General features: G+C 58.3%; 4 protein-coding genes and 1 long non-coding RNA gene across 6 annotated transcripts; all 5 read right to left on the bottom strand.

Annotated features, from left to right (window-relative positions):
• Nucleotides 1-3,216: 3,216 nt before the first annotated feature.
• Nucleotides 3,217-5,448, bottom strand: LOC138684949 (uncharacterized). The gene is made up of 4 exons (XR_011324174.1): nt 5,335-5,448; nt 4,386-4,512; nt 3,707-3,907; nt 3,217-3,375 (listed from the first exon to the last, which is right to left on the bottom strand). It is a non-coding gene; the product is annotated as an uncharacterized lncRNA (long non-coding RNA).
• Nucleotides 5,449-7,468: 2,020 nt separating this feature from the next.
• On the bottom strand, nt 7,469-10,889 carry LOC138687695 (coiled-coil domain-containing protein 81-like). Its single transcript, XM_069796492.1, has 5 exons — nt 10,835-10,889; nt 10,098-10,340; nt 9,369-9,430; nt 8,644-8,800; nt 7,469-7,767 (listed from the first exon to the last, which is right to left on the bottom strand). The coding sequence occupies exons 1-5, from the start codon at nt 10,887-10,889 to the stop codon at nt 7,469-7,471; spliced, it is 816 nt and encodes a 271-aa protein (XP_069652593.1).
• Nucleotides 10,890-15,221: 4,332 nt separating this feature from the next.
• LOC138684862 (maestro heat-like repeat-containing protein family member 7) lies at nt 15,222-18,487 on the bottom strand. Of its 2 annotated transcripts, XM_069780365.1 has the most exons (5): nt 17,733-18,487; nt 17,103-17,204; nt 16,578-16,680; nt 16,177-16,236; nt 15,615-15,887 (listed from the first exon to the last, which is right to left on the bottom strand). In XM_069780365.1, exons 1-5 carry the CDS (start codon nt 17,838-17,840, stop codon nt 15,736-15,738), a joined length of 525 nt encoding a protein of 174 aa, XP_069636466.1. In that variant the 5' UTR covers nt 17,841-18,487; the 3' UTR covers nt 15,615-15,735. The 2 variants fall into 2 exon arrangements, with proteins under 2 accessions (XP_069636384.1, XP_069636466.1); XM_069780283.1 differs by having other exon boundaries at nt 15,222-16,236.
• On the bottom strand, nt 18,215-21,165 carry LOC138687458 (uncharacterized). The gene is made up of 5 exons (XM_069795267.1): nt 20,927-21,165; nt 20,390-20,672; nt 19,546-19,683; nt 18,553-18,729; nt 18,215-18,334 (listed from the first exon to the last, which is right to left on the bottom strand). Exons 1-5 carry the CDS (start codon nt 21,163-21,165, stop codon nt 18,215-18,217), a joined length of 957 nt encoding a protein of 318 aa, XP_069651368.1.
• LOC138684825 (uncharacterized) lies at nt 21,036-23,539 on the bottom strand. The gene is made up of 3 exons (XM_069780030.1): nt 23,101-23,539; nt 21,887-21,993; nt 21,036-21,440 (listed from the first exon to the last, which is right to left on the bottom strand). The coding sequence occupies exons 1-3, from the start codon at nt 23,459-23,461 to the stop codon at nt 21,261-21,263; spliced, it is 648 nt and encodes a 215-aa protein (XP_069636131.1). The 5' UTR covers nt 23,462-23,539; the 3' UTR covers nt 21,036-21,260.
• Between the last annotated feature and the right edge of the window lie 74 nt (nt 23,540-23,613).

Here is a 23,613-nt window from a genome sequence, read left to right as displayed (position 1 = left end):
TCCTGCACAGCCCCCTGTTGCACGCATTATGCCCACCCAGGTGTCTGGAGAGAAGTTGTCGGAGGTGTCCCCACCTCACCTCAGCTCCACCCTGCCTTTCTAGCCAGGAGGTGTCAAACAAAAGGCTCTGGAGCCCAAGCAGAGCTTTGGCAGAGTCAAGCCACCCAGCTGAAAAGCCGCCCCCTGTAGCCCCCCTCTCCCCAGGCACGGTTCCTGCCTGGGATTTCATTGTCCCCGTGGCACAGGGTGGTGGCTGCACAGCTCTGGGTACCCCTGACAGCGCCGCCCTGGGCACCCCGCAGCGCCCTGGCTGTGCGAGCCCCTGGATGCTCCCCCCTGCAGCTCAGCTCCCCTGGGTGCCCAGCACTGCTCCTCCTCCTCCCCCTCCTCCCTCCTCTCCCCCCGTGGAAAATCCCCTCCTCGGCAGGGATGCGCAGCCACAGCAGGGCACACTGCCAGAGACCAGGAGGTGCAAGGGCCACGAAGAGGAGGGCTACAGCCAAGCTGGTACAGCAAAGCCTTGGGAGAGGGCTGCCCTTGGAGCAGGACCGAAGCTCCAGCCCTGCTTCCTGCAGTGGCCTTTCCCTGCCCCACCAAAGCTCACCCACTGCCGAGTGCAGATTTCACAGCCACCAAGGAAAGACCCACATCGTCAGACCCAGTGGTTTGCAGATGGGGCTTTACTGAACAGACGGAAGCCTGGCTGGCCGGCACTGGCGCTCGTCCTGCTGGAGGAGGCTCTTGCTGGACATCTCTCTCGGGAGCCTCTGTGCCCGAGAGGCTCTCCTGGCACTCGCCGACGTGGACCAGATCTGCTCCGCGGGGCTGAGGAGTTGAATACAAAGCTCTGTAGTCTTGTAGGGAGTCACAGGGAGGTGCAGAGCACCACTGCAAGTCTAGTCAGGACACATGTGGTGGGATCTGCTTCTGTCTGGAGAGAGCAGGCCCACGGTCCGTGCAATGCAATCCCAGCCTGCTGCTCTCCACGCCACGAGGGCTGTTGGGCAAAGACCCTCTTTGCCCGGGGGCTGTGGGAACTCAAAGGAAGGAAGGGCGCTGCCGCGCAGCGGCAAACACCGGGCACGTTTGGAGATCCTTACCTGAGGCAGTCCTCACCACCACAGCAGTGGGCTTTTCCCTCTACCTTCTCGAGGAGGCGGGTCGCTGCTCCTCGCAAAGCCCACTGGGTCGTGGGGAAAGGCTGCTACCGCAGCACGCAGCAAGGACAAAAGTCTCCCGTCTCGACCAAGACCCTCCCACCTCTCCCCTCTCCCAGTCGCCCTTGCTGCCATGGTCCCATTCAAGCCCACAGCCCCCTCGGTGCCGGCTGTGCTTGGGGCTGCAGAGAGGCACCTGGCATCAGGGACTGACCCGTGCCATTCCCACGGTGTGACAAAGGAGAGGATGCTGTCCACGTCCAGCCCCGTGGCTCTGGGATTTGCTTCCCCCACCTACAGCTGGGTCACCAGCCCCCAGCTGGCCCAGGTCTGGCCTGAAGCTGGCCCACACTCACCTTTTCAGAGGTGAGGACTCCAAAAGGCAAAGACTCAGCTTGTCCTCTGGGCTCTCCTTATCCTCCGCGGATGGCCCTTTTCTGCCCTCTCCCCACCACTCTGGAGTGCCACGAACGCAGGAGCCCTGCACAGAGAGAGAGGGGTGAGCACAGGAGGTGTCACTGGGCAGCAGGGAACTGGTACAGCCCCACACAGGACAGTCAGCCCCCACGCTCCTAGGGCTTAGGGACCTTCCCATCTTGGCTCCCCGCAGGACAGGAATACTCTTTTCCTCATTGTTTTTCGCTGCCGGCGGCACCTGGGCCTCCCATTGCTCTCGCTTGTCTTTCCAAGCCTTCGGGGCTGCCACTTTTGCCTTTGCCTTCTGCTGGCACTTCTTGTGCAAGGAGTCCCAGAGCTTGCGTCCTTCCTCCTCCGTGCACACACGGGGCTGCGCCTGCAGGGCCACGGCAATGCAGCAGCAGGCAGTGTTAGTCTCCCCAGTGGAGGGCTGAGGGGATTTTAGCTCTCTCCCTCCCTCCTGCCCCTTCTTCTCAGCCTCTCTGTCAGCCCTGGTTTGCTCACAGTCAGTCCTCACAGGCCCGACTGCAGAGCCTTTCTGCAATGACCCCTGGGCCAAGAGACCATGGGGCTGAAAGCAACCCAACTGCTTGCTATGCCAGACAAGCCTGGCAGTGCTGTTGCCATTGCAAACACCACCAGATCAATTCTTTGGGTGTTGCTGGAGATGACAGAAGTGAAGGCTGTCTTCTAAATGGACAGAACAACCTGCTGCCTCTCGATAAAGCCTCGGGAGAAGTGCTACAGCCTTCAGCTAAGCACGCCATATGGGGTCTTGCAAGACATGACATCCGTATCACTATGCTTTTCTACAGGTGGCTACGACACAGTCCCTCCAGGAGCCCACGCCACGTACCGGTCCTGCCCTCCTCTTCCCTGCGTTAGCAGGGGGTGCAGGTTGGGGTCCAGCTTCCCGCAGCTGTGGGCTGCTGCATGCCTCTCGCCCCAGCCGACGCCACTGCAGCACTGCCAGCTCGCTGCAGACACACAGTGGGAGGAGATGGTGTGAGCACAGGGAGACCGCTCTGCAGCCGGGGCTCCCAACCTGGGTGCCCACCGCAGCCGCAGAAGGCGGCTCTGCCGAGAGGCCAGTGCCAGGAAAAGCGCCTGTCTCCCCCGGTGCTGCGGGGAGCGGGAGGAAGGGCAGCGCGGGACAGGAGACGCTGCCCGTGTCTGGAGAGATTTACCACTTGAGCTTGTCCTGCAGATCCCTCTGGTCATCCCTCTGCCCCCTGCGCTTGCGGGTGACCTGCCCCAGGATGCACGTCACCACCTGCCGCAGGGCCTGGTGTGTCCGTGGGGAAAGGCTCCTGCAACAGCAAGGACAAAGTCTCTCTGACCCTTCAGCTGCGACTCTCCTGCCTCTTCCTGCGCCCAGCCCCAGACCTATGTGGCCCCATTTGGCCCCACAACCCCTTCCAGGCAGGAGGAGTTTCAAGCACCTGCTTTGGCCCCTGCCAGCGGGCTCTAACCCAGCTCATTCCCATGGCTGGAGAAATCCCCGGGCCCTCTGTGAGGCCCCATGGCTCAGGGGTTGGCTTCCTTGACCCACCACCAGTGGCTCACCGCCACCCCAGTGCTCCAGGCCTCGGCTGGAGCTGGCGCACTCTTACCGGTTAGGGGGGACAGTGTCGTCCTCGCAGACTGTGGGTGGCTCTTCTCCGGCCTCTTCCCACTCCCCCATCATCGTCTCCAGGAGGTCGGGGCTGGAGTCCGTCGTCTCCAGGAGGTCAGGGCTGGAGTCCCCCGTCTCCGTGCTAGTTGAGGGGCTGCCTGATGCTTGCTCAGAGGTAATAGATTCCTGCACAGGAAGAGACGCTCATACAACAGCCCCGCACCCGGAGGGTGCTGCTTCCCAGCATGCACACCCCCAGGTCACTTCTGGCAGGGACCCCAGCGGGATGGGGAAAACCAGGAGAAGGACCTCAGCATACCCTTGGGGTGATGCCTGAGTGTCACCAGGGTTCCACTACAACTAACTCCCTGTCACCCCTCTTGCTCAGGAAAGGCAGCAGTCACCCGCCCAGCTCTGCTGCAGCAATGTTGCTGGGGCGGCTGGGGTGCTAGAGGTACCTTGCAATCTCAGCCCCCCAGAAGAGAAAGTGCTCTTTTTCTGCAGGAATTCAAAGTACCTGGCTCCTCTGTGTCTCCTTTTCTCTCTTCGCTTTCGCTTTCAGCGTCTCCTTTTTGCTCTTAGACTTCTTTCTGGTCCCTGGCCGGGTTTGCAGTTTACTTTTTTTCTCCTCCGCCAGCTCTGTTTTCTCCTTTTCCTCTTCATCCAAGTATTTCTGGATGTGTTCTGGAAGCTTCTCCTTCTTCTTCAAGTGTTTATTCTGGAGGGGAACGAAAATGCAACAGCAGGCTGCATTAGTCTGCCCTGCAGAGGGCTGGGCTGTTTTCATTCCTACCCTCCCTTCTGCCCCTTCTCTTCTGCCTTTCTGCCCACACTGGTTTGCTCCCAGGTTCCTGCAGGCTCCACCAAAGAGCCCGTCTGTAATGACCAGGAAGATGAGCGACCACCAGGCTAAAAACCACCTGGCAGCTGGCTGTCCCAGACGAGCCTTGCAGTCACGTTGCCCACAGAAACATTCACAAGTAAGGTCTTTGAGTGTGTTTCATGAGGCTAATGGAAGTGAAGAATGTATTCTCAAATGGCAGAGTCACCTGCCTCTCTTCAAGTAAACACCAAAGCAACTAGTCAGGGGTCCTGTGCGCACACAGTGAAGAATCTTGTGAGAATCGGCACGCGTGGAGTGGCGCTTCTCCACAGTCCAGTACGACACGCTCGCTGCAGCAGCCCGTGTCAGGTACCTTTTCTCTCCTCTCAATAGCTCTGGCAATGAAGTCCACTGTTCGGGGTTCGACCAGAGGAATTATCTTCTGTTTCTCTTTCTCCTCCTTTTCCTTCAAGGAGCTCCCCTGGATGGCCGGTAGCTGCCTGCAAAGACACAACAGGGTGTGTTGGCAGGAGTGCAGGAGGAGCTGGTTCTGCACCTTGCGCTTCCAAGTGGTGCACCTGCTTCTGCAGCAGAATGCGCTCTACTTGCCTCCTTGTGATCAAGTCCACAGAGACAGAGAAGACCCCAAGCTGTCAGAGTCAGATGTGCCCAACAGCCCCACTAAAACTCAGGATGCCCAGGTCTAGGCCCTCTCTTGCTGGAGCAACGAGAGGAACGGGGTCCTACGCCCAGAGATACCGCTACATCCTTCGGGTCAGTGCACCGAAGTCTGCTCAGCGGTCCGAAATAAAAGAGTGCGCACGGGCTGTATGAGGAGGTTGGGCACTGGGGACGCGGTGTCAAAAGGAGGAGGACACGACCCCATGAGAAAAGCAATCCTGCCAGTGAGCTCTCCTTGGCCCTTCTCTTTTGCAGGCCATAAGACATAGAAGAGGCTTCTGGTTAATCGGAGGAACCCTCTGCAGTACCTAAGTGCAGAACACTGTTCTCAGCAAACAGAAAGGTCGGGGTCATGTCAATCTGAAGGGAAAGCCAAACAGACCTTCCGCTCCTGGAAGGAGCACTTGCAGTTAGTTACTCAACGGATACGCACACCAGGACCAAAGAAAGAAATGATGCTTCTGGCAGAGTCTCCCAAGAAGCTAAAAGACGCTTGCCATGCACCATGGAACCATTAGTTAGTGGGACATGGGATAACTGCACTTTGAGTTTGTCTAGCCCCTGTGTCCAGGACAAACATCCTGCTCCCACGCAGACGAGAGCGCACGGGGTCACCCTCACCATTTATGCAAGTGTCTCACCTGGCACGAGGCTCCCTCCCCTCAGCTTTCTGGCCCTGCTCTGACTTTACAGTCGCTGCAGGTAACCGCTTTGGAGAAAGCCTTGCTCGACGAAGGAGGCGCTGCTCGGCAAGATCCTCTAGAAACAGGAAATGAGACGAATCTTCAGAACAGCATCTTGGTGTTGATCTGGGAACTGGGTGCCTATTATGTCCCAGTTCCAAGAAGAGTGATGTGCAGGTCTGCTCAGGCACTGGTAACACTGATGAAGGTGCTCCTTTTCAGCCCTTTGGATGAAAGCCATGTCTCCAGGGAGGTCTTAGGCCTTTTCTGACACTGGGGATTTTGCCCAGCTCCTCAGGCCTGCAGTTCACCATTATTATTTCCCTGGGGAAAACTGTTTTGACAGCTTTCTCTCATCCATGGGCTGTAATGGGGGGCTCCCTGGGAGATGCTGGTGGTCTCCAAGAGCCATTCTGGGGAAGGGAATCATTTAGCACAAGCGGAGCCAGCTCTTGGATTTCTGCATTGGTCCCCTGCACACAGATTTGCTGCTGGGGCAGGTTCGCACCAAAGGCATTGCTTCTGAGACATCGGAGAATATGATGGAAAGAAGCAGGGTCAGAGCCTGGCACTGTTTGCAGCACAGGCGGGGGAGTGGAGGCCACTGGGAAGGTGTCCTTCAGCAGTCCCAGTGGCCATTTGTGGTGCAGGGCTGTCCTGAGACCTTGTTCCACAATGGGTCACTGGAGCTTTACCATAATGGCTACAGAGAGTCACAGGAGGTGCCTCTGCCTCTTCCAGGCATCCTGGGGGAACCTCAGCTCTAAGCCCCTCCAGGAGCGGAGGAAGGAAAACCTCCAGCCCCCTGCCAGCAACCCGCTGGTCCCTTACCTTTCTTTCCACTGCCATCGCCTTTTCCCCAGCCCTTCTCTGGGGCGGCCTTCACGTGTCCTGTCAGGTCTGCTTTCACTGCTGGCATTTTAGGCACGGTCTCAAGCTTGTACCTGGAAAGAGGAAGTAGGCACCAGGCTGAAAAAAGGACACCGCTTTGTTTCCCAAGGCAGCCCATCCCAGAGGACCACAGCAGGAACTCCCGTTGCTGCTTGTGGGGAAAACGGTTCCGCTCTTTACTCATAGTGCACATGGAGGGCAGACTAATCTTTAGTGCTCTGATGATGCAATACCATTTTGAATCCTGATCTAGTCCTCCAAGTTTCTCGTCGAGCCTTGCAGATTAATGCCGTTGCAGCTATAAGGAGTCACCTCCCTCCCCTCAGTCGTCAATGGCACTGCACAGCAACGTTGGCAGGAGACAGAGCTCTGCAGAACCCCACCAGCTGCAAGGTCCTGTTTGGACAAGAACCCACCCCTCTACCACTTGGCCCCAAGCAGAAGGCAGTCTCACCCACAGGAAAGAAAAAGAGCGGGAGAAACCTGATGGAAAATGTTGCCTAAATGCCTCTCTAGGTCCACAGTAGGACAGGCACATGAAGCATCGTCGCTGTCCCACTTTCCTCCAAATGAAGTCAAAGTGAACAAGAGCAAGCAGGGAGTTCCCTGCCAACAGGCCTCTCAAACACTCAGTCCTCAGCGCCATCACGAGTGTAGTTCTCGGTGCCTGGCAAGGCAGCCCTCCCAAGCACGAGCTGAGAAGCTGCTCGCTTGCTCAGCCAAGGGCTGCAGGAGCAAACATACCCTGGTAGGACGATAACACGCCCAGAAGAGGTCTGGGAAGCAGCAGTGTCGTGGCGTGAGATGACCGAGTCCCTCATCTCTGGCATCTGCAACAAGGATGGAGACAGATGATGGGACATGGGGACACTGGGAAGGGCTGGCTGCTCAGTCCACCTTAGACCAACGCAAGCAAAAAGCCAGAGCAGCCAAAGGGCTCTGGCCTCAGCACGCCTTGCTCTGCCTGTGCCTCTGCTCCCTACCCCGAGAGTGAGGCCAGGAGCGCTGCCCACCGTCAACGCTGGCCTTTTGTCACAAAGCGAGGCCCCTCTGGCGGTACCTCTTGCAAAGCCGGACCGTTGCACGCAAGGCAAGCGCTCTACAGAGCGCCTGCGGTGCTGTAGACCGCAAGGAGCCCAAGGGGCTGAACAAAAGGCATGGCAGGCCAGGAGAAAGCAGACCCCCAGCCCCCGAATGCATTTCAGAAGAACCAGGAGTGGCACTGGGAAAATAAAAATCCTACCTCGAGAACAGCTTGCAAACTCTGGTCAGTCCCATTCAGCCTTTTCAGAAAGTCTGTGTAAAACCTCATTTTTACGTCTCTTCCCTGGATGATCAGCATGCCCACGTCCCTCCAAACGAGGGCAACGTTATCCCTGTTCTCGAGGCAGACACGGAAAAGACGCATGGTCCTTTCCACGCAGAGCTGCACCGTGCCCTCAGAGACAGCGTTCTCTGAGGCTATCCGAGCGTATGGCAGTTGCTCAAAATGCTGATGACCTGAAAAACAAGAGAAGAGAAACACATGAACTTGCAGAGCTGCTAAGCAGGCTACAGTCAGAAGTCTGCAGCTGCCAGGCTCTCGTGCAATACGTTGCTACTGAGTTGTCTCGCTGGTACAGCGCCTCTGAGGAGAAGCTCCGGTCATCCCTTCCTGCCAGAGGTGGAAAGTGAGGTGTGGAGCCAACAGCTATGGTTTCTCTGATACAGAAAGGGAGGAAAGAGTCTTAGGCGCTTGGCAGGAAGAAGAACCATGACTGCAGGACAAGGTGGGGAGAAAGGCGCCAGGTCCCACGGCAAGCTGGAGGGTGCCAGGCCACTGGAGCTGTGCCCACACTCTGTGCTCTCTTTGTCGTTACACAGAAATGCACCCCAAACACAGTCCCAGGCTCTTGGTGCCCCCAAGGGTCCTGCGGCAGCTGCTGCAATGGCAGCAGCGACTAGGAAGCGCAGGCTTTGGGGTCACTGGGGTTTGGAACGAACCGTCTTTCCCCCCCGGGTTTCCCCCTTGCAACGAGGCTGTGAGAGCCGGGAAGAGCCTGGCATTTGCCTGTATTAGGTCCAGCGCAGCAGAAAGAGGGAGCGAGAGTTGAAATACCATGTGACAAGAAGACACAGCACCAATAAAACTGGAAGGAAACATGTTGTTGAGGCAGGTCAGAGAGAGTGTGCTGTTATGCTGTATTGTCCTCTGGTGATTATTTAAACGAGTAGGTAGGCAGGCTCCTTTGCACAGCAGGCTGGTTTTCTCCAGCTGAAGCTGTTCTCAGGACTGCGGTGGGAGTTTGGTACTCCGCTCAGTCACCTCTGGACAACAGAGCACACCTCCCCACTCTGCTCAAAAAGGCAAGTGCCGCTTCCAGTCTGTCTGCTTACCAGCAACGTCTATGCAACCATATCGGAGGTCATGATCCCGCGCAATAGCGTTCGCAAGATGAAACACGGGTCTCTCCACAACCACCAGACCCTTCTCCTTGCTGACTACTCGCTCTCTGACAACCCCAAAAGTCCCAAGTCCAGGAATGCGGACAGCCTGAAAGAGATGAGGTGGTGGATCAGAAGTCTTGGAGGGACAGACGGATGACTTGTCAGAGAATGGTGACGGCGCCGAGTGCCCTGCCCATGCCTGAGGTACAAAGGAGTAAGATGGGCTCTTTGGAAAGCTTGGGAGAGGACAAACAGGGCCCACGCTTTTCCCTCTCCCTCCCCTTCATTCATGAAGAGCCAGGTAGTTCAGGAAAAGCTGGCAAACATCCTTTGGCTCAATACGATAAAAGATGTGTGGGTGGGTGGGTGGTTCCCACACTTGGAATAAACCCTGAAGTGTTCCAGGCTCCCAAGTTTTGTCATGCAAGTTTTGTCTGACCATGGGGACTCCAGAAGCACCAACCCTTTTGATGACACCAGGCCTGGACCTTATTGTACATCTGAACGGACAGAGGAGGTGGTCCATTGCACATCTGTGCATTGCAGGGTCGTGCTGGGGCATTGTTCCGTCTTTCAAAGGAGGGGCAAACCAATTGCACTCCATGGCAAAGGTCTGTCAGGACTTCATCAACCTTTGTCAGGATGTGAGGGGAGGAGAAGGAGGTAAGTCCCACCTGGTGGAGAGCCAGCCGTTGGCTGAGGTAGTATGATATGCTGGCCCAAACCTTGACGAACTCTGGAAAAACAAGGGAAGGACATGTCATGCTCTGAGGCAGCGACCGCAAAACCATTCAGCCCACTCCTGTCCAAGGACCAATGTATTTCTAACACAAGCGTTTCAGATGGTCTCTCTAGAGCCCGGCAAGAACCAAAGGACCCCTCAGCTGGCCTCCAGGAGGGCTCCTTTCCTTTCAGGTGCAGTTCTCCAGGGTATGACTCGCTCCCATGGGAAACGGGCAGTGGATTGCCACGCCAGCGAGGGCACGGTGCTGGGTTCTGCAGAAGTCTCCGAGGGTCAGGGCAGGCCCCGGTGTCTCCCCAGCCGGTTTCCCTGTGTTGCATCTCCAAACACACCGACTCCGCACAGCCCACGAGCACCTTCAGCTCCTCCACTCAGACATGAGCTCAGGGTGGGCAATGCCCACCACCAGGCAAGGAGCAGCCCTTCGGGGCCAGGGCCTTCTGCCTGGGGTGCCCCAGGAAAGCAGGGACCACGTCAGGAAGAGAACCAGGAGCCCTGGCTGTCAAATCAGCCCCTCGGCCCTCAGGGCTGGTCAAGCAGGTCCCTCCTTGCAGTCACCAGTCCTGAGCAGCCACCCCCACAGCCCTCAGGGTTTCCATGCCTGTTTTCAGAGACGTCCTTGACCTGGCAGCACTCACGAAATTGGGTCTGAGGGCCTTACCAGTACTCTTGAGCTTCTCAGTTGTTGGCGACAAGTGAGGCCGCAAGAAGAGGTCTTTTGCCATCTTAGTTCCACCCTTGCTCCAGGTCAAGAACCGCAGCAGGTGGCTGGCCGATGGCTTTCTTGCTCCCTGCAAAAAGCCTACTCCTCCTCTCTGCTCTCCTCCGCCGCCGCCCTTCACCACCTCCGGTGCTGTTGTGCTGCCTCTCTCCACCTTCTCCTCCTCACTGCAGAGCAGCTCTTCTAGAGCAGAGCAGAGCGGTGGCAAGAACAGCTGCCAGCGCCTGGCGTCCCCTCGGCCTTGCCGGGGTGTGTGGGGTGGATGCTGGTCCCGATGGGGAAAGAGGGGCTGTCCCCACCGTGATGCGGGGCTGTCCCACTGTGACAGCAGACTGTGTCACAGAGGGGCTGCACGCACCCACCTGCCCAGGCCCTGCCAGGGGGGCTCTGCAGTGGGAAGGGTCTTCAGGGGGCTGCCCCCACCTCCCTGTCTCCAGACCAGGAGGGGCTTCCCCAGGCGGGGGCTCAACCCTGCCATGTCCCCACGTGGGGACACCAGGCTCTAAGTGCTTATGGGCTTCCTTCTACCCTTCCCTGCTTCTTCCTGCCTCTCTTAGCCAACACGCCTGCAGCGGGGAGCGGCGGGCTCCCCTGACTGGCGGAGCTTTGGCAGGCGGTGGCTGCTCACCCCTGTTTTGGAGCTGGCTGGAACCGTCCCCGACTGGCCCCAGCAGCACCTGACCCGCTCCCACGCGGGTCCCGCTGCAGCTCCCGCTGCCCACCCCTTGCCATCCACGCCCAGCACAGAGCACCCTTGCCACCGCAAACCACGTCTTTTAAGGACCCTTGGGACATGCATCCATCGTAGATGCTGCCTTTAGCATCCTCACAGTGGAAATGAGCTGCACCCCTCTGCCCTCAGAGCAGACCACAGGGGTTCCTCCTAACAGTGGTGTTACGGGTGCACGACTAACCAAATCCAGCAGGAGTTAAAACTCAGATTTATTCTTCAGCAAAAGCTAGTTAGAAGTCCGGTAACATTTTCTAAAACCACAGGCTCGATGATGTAAAGAGAATTAATACTACACGGCCGACTTAAGAATCCCCAAGATTTAAAGTGATGGCTCACAACGCGCATATCACTCCCCTAAAAGCTGCGGGCTCTCTCCCTCGAGGAGTTACCTCGGGCGGTGCCCCGACCCGAGGGGGAGTCCCCGACTGCACACCCGCTGCTCCGAGGAGGACTGATTCCCACATGTCCTCCGGCGGGACCCCGTTTATAGCCCTGTCGAATCTGACCTGTGGTCATTTAATTCTATTGGCCAGGAGGGTCACCTCGGTGTACCTGGCGCATCTCGATTGACCAGTTCAAATTTCAACCTGCAGCCTCCAGGGTTTCCTTCCCCTTCTCCCTTCCTGGAGAAGTTTTGTTTCCTGCTGGCAGGAAGGAGGGGGGGGGCGGAAATGCACTGCCACAAGTGGGGCACGTATATTGGCTGAAATCCTCCCCTGCAAACCCGGCTGCAGGGCTCAGTGTCATCACAGTCCTCAGGCTCATCAGCCCCCTTGACGCTTTTTCCAGCATTGGCCCTACTACTGCACTGCCGGCGTCATCCGTGATGCTGATCTCACCTCTGTTTCCCAGCATATTTGCCTCCAAATACAACAAGCGTAGGTCACTCCTTGACCAGCTGGGCATCCCACCACCTCAGGAGGCATTACCAGAAGGGTGTTACCTGCGTTTTACAGCACCCAGGAATGAATGGCCAAGAGCTGTGACGAACCCAGGTGCTAAGGGAGAACCTGTCTGTGCCCAATTTCCTTAAAAAAGAATGATGAGACTTTTTTTTAGATCCATTCCAAATCTCCTGGTGAGACTGCACCATTGCCAAGAATATAGTCAACAATACACTGCACAGAGAGTAACGACATGTTTACGTGTGAGCCAAGCGCAGACAACCAGCGTCCTTGGGCCTGTGAATGGGCTGCAAAGGGAAGGTGATGGCCAGCAACAGCTTTCATTCCTGGCACCTTCCATGCCAGCGAAGTAGCTGGACTTTTTCAATTTTGGAAACAGGCTGTGCAGAGAAAGAGAGTGACGAGATGTTTAGGTCGCTAGGCAAGCACAGAGCCCCAGTGTCCTTGGGCCTGTGAACGGGCTGGAAAAGGAAGGTGATGGCCAGCAGCAACTTTCAGTCCTGGCACCTTCCCTGTGGGAGAACTAGCTGGACGCTTTTAATTTTGGAAGTAGGCTGTGCAGAGAATGAGAGTAACGAAAGATTTAAGTGATGAGGAAAGACCTGATCCCCAGTGCTATTGGGCCTGTGGATGGGCTGCAAAGGGAAGGCTGTCTCCACAAACAGCTTTCAGTCCTGGCACCTTCCTGGTGGGAGAACAGGCTCTACAGTGAATAACAGAGAATGACTACGTTTTTAGGTGCGACACAAACAGGGAGCCAGGGTGTTGTTGGGCCAAAGAGCACGGGGGACCTGCGCTTGCCTCAGCACCTAAACATCTCGTTACCCTTATTCTCTGCACAGCCTATTTCCAAAATTGAAAATGTCCAGCTAGTTCCCTGTCACGGTTTAATCCCAGCCAGCAACTAAGCACCATGCGGCCGCTCACTCACTCCCCCCCTGCCAGTGGGATGGGGGAGAGAATCGGAAAGAAAGTGTAATTCGTGGGTTGAGATATGAAGCTTTTAACAGAACAGAAAGGAAGAATCTAATAATGAAAATAATCATAAAATTACAATAATAATGCTGATAGGATTGGAATATGCAAAGCAAGTGATGCACAATGCCATTGCTCACCGCCCGTCGACCAGCGCCCAGAGAGTTCCTGAGCAGCGATCCCCCCCAGCCCAACTCCCCCCAGTTGATATACTAGGCATGACGTGACATGGTATGGAATACCCCTTTGGCCAGTTTGGGTCAGGTGTTCTGGCTGTGTCCCTCCCAACTTCTTGTGCCCCTCCAGCCTTCTTGCTGGCTGGGCATGAGAAGCTGAAAAATCCTTGACTTAGTATGAACACTGCTTAACGACAACTGAAAGCATCAGCGTGTTACCAACATCCTTCTCATACTGAACCCAAAACATAACACCATACCAGCTGCTAGACAGAAAATTAACTCTATCCCAGCCAAAACCGGGACAGATATTCAGTCTTCAGTTTCAAGGTCCAAGACAAAAGCCTTGATGTCAGCTGAGAACAGATAAAAGTCGTTAGGCCTCTCGGTCTGCCTCAGCAGAAGGAAGCCTCTTCTCTTGGGCGCTGGCCATCTCAGCCTCTTCCTCCACATCTGATAGGGAGTTTGGATGGATTGCTACATCGGAACATCTTCCAGTTACTTCCAGCTCCTCTCTTTCAAAGAAAACAATTGGAAAACCAGGACAGAAGTTTATCAACTTCTGTCCTGGTTTTCCAGCTTGTGGGAACACATTTTCCTGAAGTCACCAGTGTGGTGCTGTATATTTCGTTGCGAGGCACAGCAGGGGCTTCTGCTGCGATAGCCTCCGGGTGCCCGATGGGAACTCAGGATTGGCACTGGAGAAAAAGCTGCCGGGTTAAAGGTGCTGCTGTCCTTCAAAGTGACCTCTCTCTCTGAGCAGGAGACAGGAGGGGCTGGACTCCAGCACAGGCTGATGTTGGAAAGACAACAGTTGACTCCAACAATCACTTATTGAAACCATAGGAATAGGAATGGAAAGTCCCTACACTGAATCCGTTGAAGCAAGGATGTGAAACAACGAGGTTCTGTCAGTGCTATTCCCTTCTTGCTGATTTGTATCATAGGTGCCCAGTTTTGGAGTAGTGTCAAGAAAAGCATGTCCTTAGCTAACCTAGCTTGATTTTTAATGTTAAAAATGACACGCATCTGTGCATAACTAGTATGTAATTGCAAGAGACCACCCTAATATACTGAGTTAGGTAATCACGTAGACATGTGTAGAAGCACTTCTGTTATATAAATTGTTTGCAACCAATCATGTATTTTTTTACCACTTTTTCCTTGATCCCGACGTGTGTTATAAGACCCCGCTTGTGTTTCAAGTGTGCGCTGGCTGTGTTAGATGCCTGGCACCCTCTTCTGCGCAGAAAAGAAATAAAACCCACGTATCTCGACTCAGTGCGTTATTGGCCATCTGTACACCGGGTAAAAGAACCCTTTTGGGACAACGAGACGAGGTTTGCCACGCTGCTGCCGCTGGGACAAGCGGGATGCCACCCTGGGGCTCACAGCTGCCATCTCTTCCTCTCCCTGCCACAGCTGTAGCTGCTGCGTGCCACCAACTCGCCCCGCGGCCCCGGGCGCTCCTGCCCCAGACATGCTGGGTGGCAGGGGAGCGAGGAGGCGTCGGGCCAGCCCATGTGTCACGTCGGCTGCAGCCTCCTGGGCCACCCGCGGGGCCAGGTGGCCCTCCAGCTCGTGGGACTGTACTCCCCAGCATGCTGGGAGCTGTACTCCCTCCCCTGGGGCATGCTGGGGGGGTGTAGTCCTTCACCCCCAAAGGCATGCGGGCAGCCGGAGTCCCCATCCCAGCGGCTGGGCGGGCGTGCTGGTTTTGGCTGCGATAGAGTTCGTTTTCTTCACAGGAAATGGTATGGGGCTGTGTTTTGGATTTGTGCTGAAAACAGCGTGGGTAGCACAGCGATGTTCCGGTTATCGCTGAGCAGCGCTTGCACAGCGTCAGGGCCTTTTCTGCTTCTCACGCCGCCCTGCCAGCGAGGAGGCCGTGGGTGCCCAAGAAGTTGGGAGGGGACACAGCCGGGACAGCTGACCCCAACTGACCAAAGGGATATTCCCTACCACATGGCGTCGTGCTCAGCAATAAAAGCTGGGGGAGGAAGGCGGAAGGCGGGAAGTTTGGAGTTACAGCGCTTGTCTTCCCAAGTAACCGTTACGTGTGATGGAGGCCAGCTTTCCTGGAGATGGCTGAACACCAGCCTGCCGATGGGAAATAGTGAACGGATTCCCTATTCTGCTTTGCTTGTGCGCAGGGTGCTGCTGCTGTGGGGGAAGAAGGCCAGAGCAGGCCAGCTGCCCAAAGGGCTGGGAGGCTGGCCCCAGCAGCCCAGAGGAGGTGGGGCAGGGTGCCCCTGGGGGCACAGCTCTTCCCGCTCCACAGGGAAACTTCTCCCCTGGCTCACGGGCGAGGATGTGCAAGACCGGAGCGTGCCAGAGGTGGCCACGTCTGAACACCAGGATGAAACCTCCAGGTTTTGCAGTCCAGCAGGGCAGCTGGGCCTCTGTTGCAAGGACACCCTGGGTCAGCGTGTGCTGTGCTGCCACGGGCTGCTGGAAAGCCTGGGCGTGAGGCAGCTCTCAGGGCAATCCTGGTTCCTTTGGGGTCTGCCTTTTCCCTTTTGCCCTCTGCCTCCCCAGAGAAAAGACTTCCACAGAAGGTGAACAAGCACGACTTCTTTTGGGGGCAAAGCCTAACAGAGGGAGGACGTTCTAAAACAACATTGGGGCCAGGGTGTGCCGAGGGGTGAGCTGTCCTGCACACAGCGGTAGAGGCCCGAATAACGCCGGCTGCTCGGCACGCTCGGGGTGGTTCCTGCGTGAAGGACACCGTGGCCTTGGGCTTGTGGTTCCAGCTTTAATCAACAAGAGCCATTTTCTTGAAGAGAGCTTCATTTCTGCCCGGCTTTGCAGGGCCAGCAGCACAGCGCCCACAGGGTCCACCCCGATGTTGGCTGCTCCCTCGGAGATCTCAGGGTCAGCATGGTCTGAGCTGCCAGGGATGAGACTGAGAGTTCGGCATCTTTCTCCAAAAGCTGGAGGGCTGCAGCAGAAGGAAAGAGAACAGAGCTGAAACCCACCTATCTGCAGAGACACCCAGGCACCCCCTCCAGACCATGCCAGCCCCACCCATCCCTTTCCCTGGCCAGATGGAGCAGGTGGGACAAATGCATCAGCTGGAAGCTGCTGCTCAGGAATGCCCCAAATGCCCCTGAGACGTTCCTCTGCCCTTGAAGCGTCTCCCTGGAGCAGGGCGAGGCATAGCAACACGCTGCCCAGGCTCTGTCCCCTGCCCCACCAGTCCTGGCGCACGCAGCACTGCCCCTGCTCACCGTTGCAGATCTCGGACAGCTTCTCCTCGCTTTCGTCCCCCAGGTGCCGTGCGGCAAGCCCTAGGCACAGAGCTCTGTCAGACCTCCTGCTCCCCAGCATGCTCCCAGCAGCACAGCTCGTGGCTCTGCTGGTTTGGCTGCACACCCTCCTCCCCCTCAGCAGAGTGACCCCAGGGAAGGACAGTATCCGAGGGGGGGGGACGGGACCGAGCAAGGCTGCCGCTAAGCCCACCTGCGCGGGCAGGGGTGGGAGAGGGACGCGCAGAGACCCTGGCTGCCCAGGCCCTGCATGGGGCAGTCGGGGCTCTGGCAGCCGCAGGGCTGCCCCTTGCTGCCAGTGCAGCGGCTGGGACTGGGACCAGGCTGCCAAAATGGGGACCCCAGGGGCTGCTGTGGCTCACCAATGAACTTCAGGGCTGCTTCTCGCAAGGTGACCTGAGCATCCTTCAAGTATGGCAGGCTCTGACTCAGATATTCTTCAACTCTGCTCCTGTCCTGCACCAGCTGGAGAGAGCACAAGGGCATGGGGCTGACACAGACCCTCCGCAGTGGGCTGAACCGGTCCCTCCTCCCAGCACCCCCTGTCCCCCTTCCACCTCAGGCCATTCCCAACTCCCAGCCAGGAGCCCTGTGGGGTGGAGGTTGAGAGTCAGCTGCAGGCAGAGGCGGGGTCTGGAGGTCCTGAGACCCCTCTGTCCGTCCCACTGCCAGGGCCCAGATGGGCTAGGGTCTCCTTCAGCATCCTGAGGGCGGGGAGGGGAGAGGGGCCTGGAGAAGAGCCCCTGGGGGCTCTGTGCCTGAGGGCAGGGAAGGAGGATGCAGCTCCAGGCTGCGGGCTCTGGGCTGGAGCAGGGCAGGCGAGGCACAGCTGCACAGGGGGCAGCCCTTGTCCAGCCCAGGCCCTGGGGCTTGGGGGTTGTCCTCACCAAGCACTCCCCGATTCTGCCTGTCTGCTGTGTCCGGGTCAGGTGCTTGAGCCGTTTCCACTTTAGCAGCTTTGCAGCAACGAGGAGGGCTTCCTGGGAGGCCTGCAGAGGAAGACGGGGATTGAGGGGACCGTGGGCAGGGAATGGGGCTCAAAGCCCTGGCCTCCAACACTTGCAGGGGCAGCTGGGACGCTTCTAGGGACTCTTGTGTTCAGGCCTTGGTGGCCACGGGCTGCTGCTGAGCCCTGCTGGACCAGGTAGGGCAGGTGTGGGAAACGTCTGTGCCAGCTTCTCCAGCCCTCCTCGCGCTGGGTATGCTGGGACCCTTCCTCTGGGGTGCACTGGAGGCCACCTGAATGGGGGGAGCAGGGGTGGGAGGGGACGCCCACCTTCCCGTCCTCCTCTGCAGCAGGAGGCACAGAGGGAGGACGGGAAGGCAGTGGTGGGGCCGGTGCGGGGAAGGAGGGGAGCTCTGCCCTGCCCTCAGTGACTCAGGCAGTTGGACCCTGAGGTGACACAGACTCCAAGCGTCCAACTGCCAGCAGCCCTTGCCCCTCCCTGATGCGCAGGCCACCCCCGTGGTGTCAGCACGCCCTTGCCCGCATCACTGGTCAGGTTTGAAACCTGTACCTTGGCCACGCTCTCGGTCTGGTCACTCATGTGGAAGAACAGTGGGAGCAGGCTTCTCCGCACGTTCTTCCTCATCTGCTGCTTGTCGTTCCCCACCACTGTCTGCATCGCATCTTTGAAGAGGCAGATGGAGAGCTCTCGCAGCTGGCTGGATTGCTGGTAGGGAGGAGGACAGGAAGACTTCAGCAACAGCCGCTCCCTGAGCCAGGGCGTTAGTGTGGCTGATGTGAGCGGAGATGCTTTGGAGTCAGGTTCTACACACAGGAGCTGTGGGCCAGATCTGCAGCCGTGGCTGAATGGCCCCAGGCCCACAAAAGGCCATGCATGCAAGAGGTTTCCATCAGGCAGCGCCTGTGCCAGCCCCCGGCATTCACCACCAGCCACACCAGCCGCACCAGTGCAGAGCTCCCCAGGGATGGCCTGAGGAGGAGACCGGGCTGGCCCTCGGCAATGCCTCCGGGGCACACATGGCCACCTAAGCCTCAGCCCCTCACCACGGCACTTGGGGAGATCGTCTGGTCCTCCCTGGCAGTGCAGCCGGGGGAGGCCTCGCAGATCTGAGAGCGGCTCTTGGCTTGCAGGTGCTTTGCACAGGGGCTAGGCTGGGCCTCAGCACAGGGGGCTTAGGTCGCCTGGAGGCATCGAGTTGTCAGGGAGAAGCCGTGCTGGGCTGCAGAGCCCAGAAGCCATCTCCACGAGAGCCCAGGGGCGTGAGGAGGGGAACAGCCCTGTGCAAGTGCTGCCGCAGGGCCGGGCTGAGGGGCAGTTGTCCTTGCAGAGGGCCCATCAGTGGGGCTCAGGCTCCCACAAGCAGCCTTACATCATCAAAGAGTGGCGGGAGGTTGTCCACCAGCTGCAGAGCGGTGGGGCTGGCCTCCTTCCTCTTCATATGACCCATCACATTTCTGAAGACAAGCAGGGCCTTCATCTTGTTGTCACTGCTGGCATTCTGCTGGGTCTCCATGATGTCTGGCAGCAGGACCAAGATTTTTCTTGCCTGCATGAAGCACAGAATTTCCTTTTTGTCAAGCGGTGAAAGACCACCCTGGCAAAAATGCTCTGCCCACTAAGCACCAGCCTCCCGTCCAGATTCCTGGCAGGTGGCACAGGAATCCCTTCCGCCGCCTCTTGGCAGGTGCTGGCCATGGGCGCACCGTTGGGGACGTGAGGATAGCAGGGGATAGGGAAGTTAGGGCAGGAGAACAAAGGCTCCGTGTCCCCTGCTCAGCCACCCCCTTTTCCGACGGGCCCAAACGGGCAGGTGGGTTGGTAACCCTCCGGGCCTGGAAAGCTCCCCAGACAGCCACCGGTCCCCTCCATGCAGCGCTCTGTTGGCCCCCACGGCAGGGTGCGGGGAAGGGCAGAGATCTCTAAGCTGGCAATGAGTGGGCTGTGACCCCTTCATGACAGAGACCCGCTGCCCCAGGCCCCAGAGTCAGCCCGTAACATCAGCTGTACCCGAGGCTCTGGCTCATCCTCCCCCTCTCAGCAGGAAGCTTCTTCTGCGGACGGTAATCCCTCGACTGAGGCAGTCTGGCACTGGCTGCCTCGGTGCAGAGCAGAAACTCCTGCCCAGCACCACGGGGATGCGCCAGGAGCGAGAGCTCCTGCACGTGGGTGAGGGAGCTGTTCTCCTGGCGCTGCAGGGGCAAGGTCTGAGCCTGAGGGACCCCGGGGCCCGCGAAGGGGACAGCAAGGGCATTTGGAGCCGTCACCCCACCTCCTGACTCCCAGCCCAGGCCAAGGCACCGCGTTACCCACTGCCGCAGCCCCAGCCTGCCAACGTGGCTTCACTTGACTATGCCCTGCTCACCGTCTCAGGTCTTTGCGACAGCGTGACGAGGCCTCTGAGCGCCAGTGAGAGCAGCGCCAGGCTTGGACGCCTCAGGTACCTATGGACGTTGTACAGGCCAGCAAACTCCTCTGATTTCATGTCGCTGGAGGCCAGCAGCTGAAACAAAGATGGCAGTGAGAGCCTGGCAGAGCCTGCGGGGCTCCCAACACGGTGCGGCTCCTGGTTCCCACTGGCAGCTCAGGGCCAGGGCACCAGAGCCAGACAGCCTGTCCTGGGGGCAGCTCTGCCCGTGGACGGCCGCTTGGCACCCCAGTGCCCTACACCCCACCGCACACCACAGGGTTGTGTGTGCCAGCTCCTCCTGTCCGCTGAGCGTCGGCAGCCACTTGCTCTCATGCCTCTGAGGAGCGATTGAGCAGCAAGAGCTGGCACAAAGGAGGCATGACACGCGAGTGGTGACGAGTGTCTCCTGGCGCCAGCCTTGCAGCCCGCTCAGCCTGTGCAGAGGCCGTGTCTCTGCCCCTGACCGAGCCCTTGCCCTGCCCCAGGTTTCCAGGCTGCAGAGCAGTGCAGAGGGATGGATGCGGGCAGGGGGGGAAGCAGAGTGCTGCCTGGGCAGGCAGGGGCTGCCTGGGCTTCGTGCTTGTGCACCGGGGGCCCAAGCAGCGTGGGGTGGCCCTGCACGGCTGGCGCAGGGGAACCTGGTGCTGGGCAGGTCCCTGCTGGCCCTAAGGGGCTGTGTCCGTATGTCCCGGAGGAGGTGACCGTGTCGGGGCAGATGGGAGGGGAGAGGGCCGTGCCTGTTTTCCTGGAGAGGCAGGCACAGCCCAGAGAGCGAGCAAGGACCGGTCTGATCACTCACAGCCAAGTGATGGATGCAGGCGTCCTCCGTGCTGGAGCCGAACACCCTGCGCAGCTGCTGGTCCTGGAGCTTGCTGAGTAGCTCCCTCAAGACCTTCTCCAACGTGTGGGTCTGGGAAAGCATCACATCCCACATGGCCAGAGCAGCACTGCAGGCCCAGAGCACTCTGTCAGCAGGGCTGCCTTGGCCACCACACTGTGCCCGGGCCAGCGCGGCAGGTCCCAGGCTTGTCCTGCAGCCCTGGCCATTCTCAGCCCCCTCGCTTGAGTGCCTGGGTCCCCGCCTGGGCAAGCAGGAGGGGGCTGAGATAGTGTTCCCCACGGGGCAGGGAGGAACCTTGTGGCGGGGCTCTGGGCTGGCTTGGCCGGGTTTGGCTACCGCAGGCCTGGCCGATCCACCAGGGCTGGAAAGCGTGGTGCGGTGGAGGGCCCTTCTCCTCAGGGGTGTCCTGTGGTTTTCAGTGGCTCTAGCAGCCTGAAAGTCTCCAGGCCCCTCTCCCCACATGGACAAGCCCACAGGAGCTGTTGGGGTCAGTACCTGTCCCAAGATGGAGAGAGCTTCAACAGGCTCGTGACCACTTCCATGGGGCACTGGACAGTCATCAGCAGAAGAAGGAGGTCCAGGCTGTGCCGGGCTGACGCCGCGTGGATGTGCTCCACGTTTTCATAGATGCACCTCACGATGTTTGGCACCTGGATGGCACACGGGTGAGGATGGTGCTGCCACTGGAGTGCAGCCATTTCCTCAGCTGCCTCTGCAACTGCTGCCCTATCCATGCTACTCTCCTGGCTTAAAAGGGCTTCAAGGTGCCTGAGGCACCTGCATGAGGGAGGGAGGGAGGGATGGAAGGAGGAACAACGCCTGAAAGGGCTCAAGGGCAGGGCAGCCACAGGCCGCTTACCTCCGTCAACCAGCAGGCAGGTTCTCTCATAGCCATATCCAGGATGCTGCTCGCCTCCTCCTTGTCATAGGTGCTCGAGTCTCTCATGGCCTCGATGGCCACAAGGACGATGTCTGTCCTCTCAGAAGGCTGGAGGTATTTTCCAAATGCCTATGGGAGGGAGGAAGGCAGGGAAGACACGTCACACCGAGTGTCCTGGTGGTGCTGCTTAGGTGAGCGGCGAGAGCAGCTCTGGCAAGAGATGGCCTGGCGGTGCTGACAGCAGCGCCCACAGGACAGCTGGAGGCAGGGGCTGCAGTCACTGCGCGGTGGAGGATGAGAAGAGAGGGCCCTGAGGGTGAGAGAGGAGGGCTGGGGTCGTGGGCACAGTGTGCTGGCCCTACAGAGAATCAGGGCTTGCTGGTGGACAGGAGGGCTGGAGCTGCTGCTGGGACACTGGAGTGCAGCCCTTTGTAGTCCCTGCTCAGCGACAGCAGCAACCCTCTCACCAGTGACAGTGAGGCCATGCCAACCGTGCTGATTCCAGATCCCTTTGCTCACACAAGTCTCCTGCTGATGCCACGGACAAGAGGCCCAGCAAGCGAGGAGCTCGTTACCGTTGTAATGTTGCTGGTGCTGGGCAAAGAAAGCCAGGAGGTGATCGCAGCTTCCCGTTCCCTTTGACGCTGTGGATGCTCTGCATTATCCTCTGGCAGTGTCGTGCCTAAACAGGAGGGGATCACAGAAGAGTCGGTAGGACACAGCGTCTTTGCCAACAAGCTTACCAAACGGTGAAAAGAGCTTTGAACTAGGAATGGCTGAGGAGGGAGGTTATGACCCACGGTCAGGGGAGGAGGTGGTGGACAAGGGTGTAAAGCACAGGGTGACAGGCGAAGGGAACAAGAGGGACCTGAAGGATGATGGAGAAGGATGAGAGACTCCTGCCTCAAGCGTATGTGTGCAAATGCTCACAGCCTTGGAAACTCAAAGGAACTAGAGCTCTGCATGCAGTCGCACAACTAAAACATTGTTGGAATAACTGAGCTGCAGGGGACGGCTTGCAGGGCTGGCGTGCTGCGGTGCACGGATGCAAGCTCTTCAGGAGAGATGGGGAAGAGGAGGCTGGGGGGGCGTGCCTCATATTTGAAGGAGCAGCTCAGATATACGGGACGATCAAGAGTCCGAGAGAGAGTACGTGGGTCAGAAGCAGAGGAGAGGCAGTGCTGGTGACATGGTGGTGGCAGCGTGTTGCAGACACCCCCCCACGCACACTTGGAGAGAGGATGTGGATGAAGTCTTCCTGAAAGCACGTGGGGAAGTCTCTGTTTCACATGCCCTGCTTCTCATGGGGAACTTTAACGTCCCTGAGACCTGCCTGCCAGACGGCAGGACGCAAGCAGTCAGGGAGCTTTCTGGAGGGCGTCAGGGACAGCTTCTTGCTGCAGGCACTGGAGGGACCAGCTGGGGTGATGTACAGCTGGATCTGCTGTTCTCCAATAGGGAAGAACTATTTTCAGGAAGTGGTAATCAATGATAGCTTTGGCTGTGGGGACCATGAAACAGCCAGGTTCTGAGAGGTCCTGAGAAGAGTAGGGAAGGAGAGCAGCAAAGAACAGGTCCTGGACTTCTGGCGAGCATTCAGCTTCTGCAGCAAAACAATAGCTGGGATGCTACGGGAAGCAGCTGTGAGGGGCAAAGGAGGTCAGGGAAGCAGACTTTGATGGAGAGCCTCCAGAAAGCACAAGAACGGTCTGTTGCAATAGCCAGGGAAACAAGCAGGCATGTGAGGAGGTGTGTGTGGAGGGATGCGGTCCACCACAGCTTCTCTTACATTTTTGCTGCAGGATGAATCTGAAGAGGTGATGAAGAGCATCCAAAGCAACCCAGCTGATCTCCCAGCTCTTGCGAGTGCGGCAGAGGATGAGATGCCCCAGCAGCTGTCCCAGGAAGGGCATATGGATCTCTGCGTGGCAGGCAGGGCTGGCATCCTCTCCTACAAAGGTGCTCCAGACCTGGGCGGGGGAGGGAGGACAGGTAGAAGGGCTGACGGGCAGCAGCTGTGACCAAAGCCCTGAACCCAAGACTCTGCCCAGGGGAAGGATCCCCGGTGAGCTGGAGCTTTGGAGGGCCCTCTCAAAGCAGCTAGCTGGGCAGCAGGGCAGGGAGAGCTGCCAGGCCTGGGCTCCCACCATGTCCCTTGGGCAGTCCCGTCCTGCGCAGGACTGGGGGCCGAGACGGCTCCTGGCAGAGAGGGAACTGGGGAGAGAAGACCGTGGGAAAAAGAAAAAAGAAAGAAACCAAGACCCTCGCTCCAGGGCAGAGCCTTGCTGAACGCCTCAGCCAG

Source organism: Haliaeetus albicilla, chromosome 1, assembly GCF_947461875.1.
Source record: "Haliaeetus albicilla chromosome 1, bHalAlb1.1, whole genome shotgun sequence".
Classification (NCBI taxonomy): domain Eukaryota; kingdom Metazoa; phylum Chordata; class Aves; order Accipitriformes; family Accipitridae; genus Haliaeetus; species Haliaeetus albicilla.
The sequence above is the reverse complement of the archived record's forward strand: the minus strand, read 5'-3'. Positions and strand labels throughout refer to the sequence as shown.